The sequence below is a fragment of the Wolffia australiana genome, chromosome 9 (genome assembly GCF_029677425.1).
Source record: "Wolffia australiana isolate 7733 chromosome 9, ASM2967742v1".
Classification (NCBI taxonomy): Eukaryota; Viridiplantae; Streptophyta; class Magnoliopsida; order Alismatales; family Araceae; genus Wolffia; species Wolffia australiana.
In genome coordinates, this window is record NC_135843.1 from 16,194,694 (window position 1) to 16,204,828 (window position 10,135).

The 10,135-nt window shown below is 45.7% G+C and overlaps 1 protein-coding gene across 1 annotated transcript; it reads left to right on the forward strand.

Moving 5' to 3' along the window:
- The first annotated feature begins 3,273 nt into the window (after positions 1–3,273).
- On the forward strand, positions 3,274–9,739 carry APO4 (APO RNA-binding protein (DUF794)). Its single transcript, XM_078581158.1, has 2 exons — positions 3,274–3,574; positions 8,764–9,739. The coding sequence occupies exons 1-2, from the start codon at positions 3,321–3,323 to the stop codon at positions 9,620–9,622; spliced, it is 1,113 nt and encodes a 370-aa protein (XP_078437284.1). The 5' UTR covers positions 3,274–3,320; the 3' UTR covers positions 9,623–9,739.
- Positions 9,740–10,135: the final 396 nt, after the last annotated feature.

The window sequence follows — 10,135 nt, forward strand, 5'->3', positions numbered from 1 at the left end:
ATACCATTATAAATATATTAGATTGAGATAATTTGTCAATATATTGGAAATATGGAGTCTAGGTTGTATTAAACGGTTGTTAACTCATACTAAACAATCTAATTAAATAGCCAGAATTTGAATAACAGGAAAATAGAACCAAAGTGGCACCTAACTGAACCAACGATTATAAACACTCAACTGTTAAAGAGCCAATCAATTTAAATGACTAGCAGGTTCAATTACATGCAAGTAGAATACCATTATAAATATATTGGATTGAGATAATTTGTCAATATATTGGAAATATGGAGTTTAGGTTGTATTAAACGGGTGTTAACTCATACTGAACAATCTAATTAAATAACCAGAATTGGAATAACAGGAAAATATAACCAAAGTGGCACCTAACTGAACCAACGATTATAAACTCTCAACTGTTAAAGAGTCAATCAATTTAAATGACTAGCAGTTCAATTACATGCAAGTAGAATACCATTATAAATATATTGGATTGAGACAATTTGTCAATATATTGGAATTATGGAGTTTAGGTTGTATTAAACGGGTGTTAACTCATACTGAACAATCTAATTAAATAGCCAGAATTTGAATAACACGAAAATATAACCAAAGTGGTACCTAACTGAACCAACAATTTCAAACACCCTATTTAAGAGCCAATCAATTTAAATAATAAGTAATTCAATTACAAGAAAGTATAATAGCATTATAAATATGTTATTATAATTTGTTAATATATTAGAAATAAGTTGTTTAGGTTGTATTAAACGGGTGTTAATTCATACAAAAAAATCAAATTAAATAACCAGAATTTGAACAACATGAAAATATTAATAAAGCGGCAATTAACTGAACCAACGACTATAAACATGCAACTGTTTAGGAGCCAATCAATTGTCGCACGAGGACCACTTATACTCCATGCATCACCACCTCCGCGGGACATAAGAATACTATGGGGGCTCGGCCTTCTTTGGGAGCTGCACCGATATCACCTTTGTATCTTTTTTTTTCCTCATCATGGGCATGGGTGCGTAGGGTCCGGGCGTAATTGGGACATTTACGCTCACTCCACACCTAAATTTATTGTTTATTTCGAGACGGAAATTTGTCCCGAAATCTCTGGACGGGACGGTTTTTATCCTCTAGGACAAAAAAACATCCCATCCGGAGGTCGCGTACGAAAAAACCATCCCGTCCACGTCCCTGCACTGATTTCGGACGTCGAACGGGACGATCTTCGTCCTGTCTCGTCCATCGTCCACGTCTCGGATGATCCTGAACTAATAGTTTAGGGAATGCGGACAAGACGGTTTTTTCATCCCAGGATGAAAAAACTGTGATGGCGAGGACGCCGACACATCACCATCGGACGCATTGCCACGGTCAACCGAAGTCAACGTCTCCGCCACGGATACGCCGCCACAGTCATTCGACGTCATCACTCCCCCTACGGATATGTCGCAACCGTCTCCACTACGCACGTCTCCACGCACACATGTTCCTTCACGCGTCATGACACGTCGCCAACGGTAGATCAACAACTGCCCCTTGGCGTGACATGAAGCACGACTCATCTTTAATTTCTCGTCTTAAAGTTGTATTTTCTCTTTCCTCCAAGGCCTATATGTATAGGCCATTGTTTCAAGAAACAGTTAGGCAGTCAAATTTCAAGAATTGAGTTCTGTTTAACTCTTCTTGGAAGACTGCCCAAGCATCCCTATCTCGCCAGCCCTGGCGCCGCCGCCGCCGCCGCCTCGCAACGTCAGCCTTCCATCCTCTCTTTCCATCCTCTCTTTCCATCCTCTCTCTCCATCCTCTCTCTCTCTCTCTCTCTCCCTCTCTCTCGCCTTCCAAAGGACGCCCAAGGCCACCCCTAGGCCGCCCGCTTGGGGCCACCCAAAGGTCGCCCAGGCCGCCCCAACTAGGGCCGCCCAGGCCACCCCTCCCAGGGCCGCCAAGGTCGCCCCTAGGCCGCCTGCTTGGGGCCGCCCAAAGGACACCCAGGCCGCCCCAACCAGGGGCGCCCAGGCCGCCCCTGCTAGGGCCGCCAAGGCTGCCCCCAGGCCGCCCACTTGGGGCCGCCCAGGCCACCCCAGGCTGCCCGCTTGGGGCTGCCCCAACCAAGGCCGCCCATGCCGCCCCGCAAGACTTCGACACCGGCGGCGCTGGTCATCGTCGACGCTGTTCGACGCTTTGAGCCGCGCACTCTACGCGCGCTCTAGGTGCGCTGCACGCCCTCCGCGCACTCCGCGCGCGCCCCGACGCTCTGCGTGCTCAACGCCTGCGCGCGCTGCTCCGCGTGCTCCGTGCGCTCCGTGCACCCTACGCGCACTTCGCACACACAGGTATTCGCCTATGCCTGACTCTGCGACAACGACATCTACTCTCTACCAGGGCCGTTCAACACCCGGAACGCCCAGAATCTTCCTCGTCCAGTGGGTCGCTCAACGCCCGGATTCGCCCAACCTCGTCACGATCGGAATTCCCCGCATCCTCTTCACACACTACAGTGTCGAGGTACGCTTGAACTCTTTGGTGTCGAAAGTGTTCTCCGTCCAGTGTTTTCTCGAGAAGTTTCCACCGCCGTCAAAATTAGATTTGGTTTGGATTTCCACTTCTTCTCTCTCTTTCTCGGGTGTTTCTTCACGACGCGAATTCGGATATTGATTTCGGTGCTTAGGCATCGTCGCGGTGGGGGAAGACAGTACTCCCGCCCCTCGATAAGGGTCGGAGCTGCACCACCAGATTTTCATCGATTTTAAAGTCCGAATTCGACCGTGTGATTTCTGTGGCTGTTTTATCCCTCCAGTATCCGATCAATCCCTAGTCGTCCATCTACCCGTAGTTTGTCCCGTCGACCCATTCGTCCATTCCTTAGTCGCCCATTCCTTAGTCGTCCATTCCGTAGCCGTCCTATGTCAAACTGTCTCGTCGACGAAAAATTCGTCCAGTCTGGAGGTCTCGGACGAAAAAACCATTCCGTTTGCGTCCCTGCACTGATTCCGGATGTCCAATGGGACGGTCTTTGTCCCGTCCCCTCCATTGTCCACGTCCCAGACGATCCGAAACTATACTTTATATATAAAACCTCCGTTGGAGGCGTCCAAGGCACGGATCGGCCGTATCCGGCACCGTGTTTTTTGCCAATAAAAATAGAGCAAATCAATTGAAATAACTAGCAGTTCAATTACAAGCAAGTAGAATACCATTATAAATAATTTAGGTTGAGATAATTTGTTAATATACTGGAAATATGTAGTTTAGGTTGTATTAATGGAAAATAGACAAGGGAAGAGAGAGTGGGAGATGCAGCGATGGCGGCGATGGGGGAGTTGGCCCGCCGGCTTGGCTGGGGTCTCGAGAGATGCGTCGTGCGACGGCGATTCTACTCGTCGGGAGTGGATTTGCGGAAACTTCGGCCAATGATCCTTAAAAGAATCAAGAACAGATCGAATTTCTACCCTGTTCAAGCCATGATTCCCGTTGCCGAAGAAGTTCTCTCAGCGAGGCGAATCCTCCGAGATGGCGTTGCTTCTCTACTCAAGAGCTTTCCTGTCAAGTCTTGCAAGTAAGTTTATGGGTTTTGTTCATTTCCTCTTAGTCTTTTTGCAATCCTTGAGCCTGATAAAGTAGTCCACTAACTATTGTTTTTTCTCGTTTTATTCAATGTGAAAGAAGAAATCTGAATTTTATTTGATTTCCGATTATGATCTGGAGATGCTTGAGGTTCCCGTACAAGATAGAGGCCGTAATTTTATAAATAAGTATCAAAATTTTATCTGATTTTAACCGAACATATTGGGCGTCACGAGGACGAAAAGTGCAGTCTTTCCTATGCCGATATCTCATAACTTGATTTCTGATAACCATAATATTAATCTTCTTGTTCCCAAGGAAGTTTCAGTAACACCCATTTAGAACGAGAACGTTCAATGCTGGACAAATTGCATGCTCAATTCAGTAGCACCCATTTGACATTTAATTTGTTGATTAAAAACTTATTGTATTCTCATCTCGGTTTTGATGTTGAGCTGTGTGTGATCTGTAAATTTTTTAATGATCAACCTCTTGCAAATTTTAGCATAACTTTGTACCATGTGATTATGCTTTGGGGCTCACATGATTTTTTATATCTTTTATGTGTGCTTTGTGGCTGGCTGCCGAGAACATCTGAATTTCTTAACTGACCATTAATTTGAACAAGCTGTACACCATCTGTCATGATAATAAAACTGTCATGAAATTATGCGCGGTTGCTGACCATGCTTATAATAAATCATTACGTTCATCATCCTTTCATTATCTTCTTTAGTTGATGGATAGTCTCTGGTTGTAGAATCATGTTAGCTGGATGAAAAAAGTTGTCGATTGATGGTAATAGATATGTCACGTAGGTCGGCCTCTGCCATTTTCTATGTTTATTTGATGAGAAAATAATCTATTTGTGTGTATAAGTCTCTTATCGAGGCATTCATATGTATATTTATGTTATTCTGTATTTTAATTATCTTTTTTGATTGTCTCCTGAAATTCTTTCTAATCCACTTTTAACAGAACAGTTCTACTGTATATCAATCTTCTAACGGTTGTTTGGTCTGAAGAAACAATTTTATAGCAAAATGATTGTCCAATTCCAGAAACTATCTGTTGAACTGGAGCTGATGTCTATATTCCTCTACTCTTTCTCTCTCTCTTGTGATGCTATTCTAACATGGTGCTGGAAACAGGCAGGGCAAGGGACTGAAAAAATCCGCCCAGTATATTCTCACGCCTGAACTAAGCCATATGGATATTCACAGAGGATATTCATTGAATCAGATCTTTGAAGCTTGAAGCTGCAACTTCTCAGGTCAAAAACCAACGAGAGAAACTCGAATCAGGTACCTATCAGCGCCAGCAGCGCAGATCTGCAGACCGAGAGCTCCCACCACACACACCCAGGCAGCATTTTCTCTCTGCAACTACTGAGAAACCTGGGAAGGGTCGAGGGGTCCCTCACAGACACAACAACCAGCCCAGCACCCCCCAATCCAGCAGTGTGGGTGGAAGTGTGAATCACTATTACTCGCATTTTGCAACTGCAACACTGCCAACTACTGGAACTGCTGGAAGCTTGAAGGCGCTTGCTTGGAAGAATCGGGAAGAGAAAGCATCTGAAGAAAGGGAACAGCAGCTCAACTGCTGCTCTCCAGAATGTTCAGTGGCGAACGAATGTTCAAGTCGACAGCCTGCTGCCTCGCCTCGCGCTAATTCATCTTCCTCATCCATCTTGGGCGATACCGGGTGGGATACCGGGATGCGGATCAAGGATCAATGTCCCCTGAAGGAAGGCAAACTGTTTCAAACTTATGTCCGAGCCTGGAAAGTCCAAACGTCTAAACTAAGGGGGAGGAGGTTCCAAGGGAGTGGGGTGAGACTCTATCTCTCAGGGTCGATTTCAGGGTAAGACATTCGGGCAACGGGCAATTTCAACAAAGATGTATACAGAAAATAGTAGATAGATGCGGATAGATGATATACTCTGACGCTGATAGCTGCTTTGACAGTCTCTCTCCGGAATGATTCCGTCCTCTGAAGATTGGGTCCTTAGACCCTCCTCGACTCCCCCCTGCAACAATGCTCAACAACGCAGCGCCAGACGATCGGGGGACCGGGAGGAGCGGGTGATGCGACACATCGAACAATGGACACCTGACTTTTTGACTGATGAAAACTGTTATCCTCGCTTTTTTGGTTCTCTGCGATGAGAGTGTTTTGTAGAAGCATGTCACTTGGCGAAACATCGCGAACAAGTTTATTCACAGCGTCAGCCTTACAGGATTATTTCCTTTTTGTTGTGTGCTTGATGGATGTTTGCTGTGATTTGTTTACCACTGAAGTCGGCGGAAGTTTAATCAAGTTTGATGAGTTAGCAAAGTTAGTTTTGCTGAGGAGTTAGGAGGACTGTGACTGTGAAGAGATTCAGAGAGATAATAATGGTGACGAATCAAAAACAAAAACTTTCAATTTTTCAAGCAACCGTAAACTCTAGCCGCGAATGTCACACGGCCGTCACTCCTCAACTCCCTCAGCAGAGCGGGTCTGGCGCTCTGGACTCCGCCTGGGATACCCTGTGGCTGTGTCTGGCAATTGCCCTGTTCAGTGACGGGTTTATACTGAAGCTGTCGTGAAGCTCTACTTATCTGGTGGAACACTGGTGAACCGGATAAATTGGAAATCACTCTCTGTTAAGCCTGCTAGTTTCCTCTTTCCCGAGACTGAAGTCTGGTCTGCGGATTGTTGTTCTTCGCTGTTGCTGCTGTTCTTGTTGTGCACATGGCAACAAGCTCAACCCACGCAAGGCACTAAAGTGCATCCAAAGCGCAACTGGAGCACTCGGAACTCAGGTGCCACCCTCATATCCCTCATCCAGTGTTTCTATGAAGTTCTATGTTTCGCCTTCGTTACCTTTTTTTTTTTATTTTTCTTCTGCAGAGAGAGCCAGACCGTGACGTGACTGACCAAGTGTGGAATCGTTTCCTGTCCATCCCGCAGTCAGATATCAGAGGAACCTCCTAGTGATAAACAGTGCTTGAAACTCCCAAGTCCATGTGTGATATAGCAGAGGGCACTGCACAAAACTCCCCCCCCCTCCTAGAAGAACGACAGTGTAGCAGTCTCTCTTCTGCCCGAACCAGTTGAATCAGAGAACAGTGAGTGACCTGGGATGGACGGGACATGGGAAGTGTGGTAAAGGGTCTGGTCGATCCACAAAAAAAATACCCCATTGGCCAGTATGTGAGTATGAACTTGGAGAACGTATTATGAAGCTTTTTGGAAGAACTGGATTATATGTTCCCCACTCGAGTTGAAGTTGAAGCTCTCCACCAGGGGAAATCGCCATGGATGAAGAAATGTCCGCTTGAGAAAAACGGTACTTGGGATGTCGTTTCTCTCCCAAAGGAAATAGGATAGTGGGATGTAAGGTGGGTATTCACCCAAAAGTTCCACTGCAATGTGTACTTGACCTTGAAGGGCCCGCCTGCGGTGGCAAAGGGTAATCTCAATCCAATTGACTGACGATGAAACATTTGCTCCAGTTGCAAAAAGTTCAACACAGTCCGTATTAATTGCCATTGCTGCCAAGTGTGACTGGGAAATGGCATGCAATTGAGCTATGAAGACGCCGGTGTGGTTCCCGGTTACAATGCAAGGTGGTGAAGGCTCTCTCTGAAATGTCAGGCTCCCCAGCCCGTGGTTGGCAGGGAAGGCGTGGTTCCTTGCGCTATCACCACGGCAGGGTGACCACAGGTTGCTGGGCCACACATTGTTCATCAGACATATTTCAAATTTTGAAAATTTGTCTCACAAATCCTCATCTGCTGATGAAAATTTATCAGGCATTGCAGCAGCGCAGCATTCTCAGGTTGTTTCAGCAGTTGAGAGCACTTTGACTTGAAAGACTTGGGCACCAGAGGTATTTTTTGGTAATTTTGGGGCTCACTGGCGGCTTTTTGTTCATTTGGGCATTCACTCATTAAGCCATCTTTCTGGGAAAGAGACGGGCAGCTAGGTCGGGCTTGGAGCGCAACCTGCACGACCCCCCTGATCCCAACGTGGGGGGAAGACAGTGTGCATGTGGATAAGAGATCTATCAGAAGAGCTTGATGGACTGATCTACTTGAATCACTCGACCGAATCACACGCCACTCCATCACTCAGCCAATCACTGAGCCAAAGCACAAGCATACCAGACTAAGCGAAGTACACCTACGAAGCCGCACACTGATTTTGCGCCGTTGGAACAGGGACTTCTTTTTTTTTACGGCGGGGCGGCTCCGGCTTTTTCTTCGACCGAGGCAGCACCTCTGTGGTTGACCGAAGGGACACTTCGGGTTGGGGTGGTTACATTCGGGTCTCGGTGGAGTATACAGCACAAAGCAAGAAAGCAAAAGGGAGGTGTCATAGCAAAGTGCAGGCAGAAGAAAAAGGCATTAAAAGGGGTGTTTCTGGTTGATGTGACCTACTAAACCACTACCTGTAAGACCTGTCATGTGGGGGACAACTCTACTGTGACAACCAGTCAGCTACCAGTGCTGGCGTCTGGCTCAGATCAACATCAAAGGACCGAAGGAGAAACATTTTGAACCTGCACTGCTATCTTGATACAGGCAACATCGGAACGGAACATTCAACCTATCTTTGTGCCATCCATCAAAGCGGACATCTTCACTCACGAAGGCCCTTCACACATCACGCCCCTTCCTGATCCAAGCTCGGCATGGTACATCCCACACCACAAGCTTTGGAGGGTGTTGAACTGGAGCTGATGTCTATATTCCTCTACTCTTTCTCTCTCTCTTGTGATGCTATTCTAACACTATCCTCCGTTCTTTGAATCGTTTTCTTGTAGAAATATTATACTTCTATCTACGTAAGCAAAAAAATGATAACATTATGAAATGGATGATAATATAATCATTTATAGATATAAGTTTTGCTTGGATCCTACTTTGAGAAACATTTCATCTTCCTTAATTTGAACTAACAAAAGGAAGGATATAAGAAGGATGGATCATAGGACGCGTATGATCTATCCTACTTGCGTTTCTCAAAATCTCAGCATTTATTGTTTGTGGATGTCATAAATCTCTGCTTTCAGAATCTAACTTTCCTTATATACTCTTTCTCAGTGCATCAAATCTTACATATATGTCACTCCATGAATGAAAATTTAATTCAGTTATAGAATCACTGAGAGTTTCTATTTATGCCAAGGTTCTGCTCTGAAATATTCATTGGAAATGAAGGGCACCAGATCAAGACATGCCACGGCTTCAACCGCAGCGGCGGCGAGCAACTCCACCACTGGGTCAGCGGCAATGTGGACGATGTACTTGTTCATGTGGAAGCGTTCCATCTGGATCACATGTTTCAAGATGTCATCAAACACGAACAGAGGTTCGATGCCGACCGCGTCCCAGCCATTGTTGAGCTTTGCTCCCAGGCCGGCGCCGAGGTCCTCTCAACAGACTGGCTCCCCCCCAATGATGATCATCACTATGGTACAATCGTGCCACTTCCGACAACGGAAGATCACTTACGGGTGTCAACAGCAAGAACCCACGACAACAATACAAGTTTAGCAGCGCCCACAGAAGAGAACCAATTAAGGAGGTTCGAAGAGGGAATTCTTGATAGTGATTCAAGTTTGTCATTGCCCACAACTGGAGATCAATTGAGGAGGTTGGCAGAGAGAACCATTGAGGCATGGGAAAATCTCAGAAGTGGTGTACAAAGGTTGCTGCTGGTCTACCCTTGTAAAGTATGCAAGTACTGCTCAGAAGTTCATGTTGGGCCATCAGGGCACAAGGCCAGGCTCTGTGGGGTGTTCAGATTTGAGCAGTGGAGGGGCAGCCACTTCTGGAAGAAGGCCGCTGTGGACGACCTCGTGCCGGTGAAGACGGTCTGGCATCGCCGTCTCCAGGACCCTGAAGTACTCGTCGACTCCGGGCGAGGTTTCTATGGACACGCACCGGCTGTGGTGGAGTTGTGTTTCCAGGCTGGTGCCCATGTCCCCAAGAAATACTTCTCCCTTATGAAGATTAGGGGCCTGTCTGAACCGGTGGCCAGATGAAGGTTCATTCATGGAAAGTTGGTTATTTCTGAGAAATGTCATTTGTAAGCCCTCTGTGTGTAAGAGAATGACCCTCAATAGATATAAAAATGACATCTTCTTTCATTGTTTATTTCATTGAGCTGCTAGTAGGAAGATATCATGCAAATCCAAAATGAAACAGGTTAAACATCCCATGTATTGCCAAAATTGTAAAATATTACCAGTCAAACGTAATATATGACGTAACAAAGAAACCCACAACGGCAAGTCTTGATATTGATGTGTCAAGGCGCTGCTCAGAACCAAATATATGTCATTACTTAGCATAGATGAGATCCAATGTTGCAGATTTCAAAAGCCATCCATGTGGTATTCAATACAAATAATATTAAATAAACTACATTGTTAAAAATACAACACTTCAGGGGCCTGAGAGGCTATGGCAGAATAAATATCCCACTCAAACTGGTATCTCTACTCCTATTGATTACTCCAAATCCGAACTTAATGATTTAAATTCTTATAAATTGG

Coding starts and splice junctions, on each gene's coding strand:
- APO4 (XM_078581158.1), top strand. CDS start 3,321: ATGGCGGCGATGGGGGAGTTGGCCCGCCGGCTTGGCTGGGGTCTCGAG. Junction 3,575..8,763: donor TTTCCTGTCAAGTCTTGCAA/GTAAGTTTATGG, acceptor ATTTATGCCAAG/GTTCTGCTCTGAAATATTCA.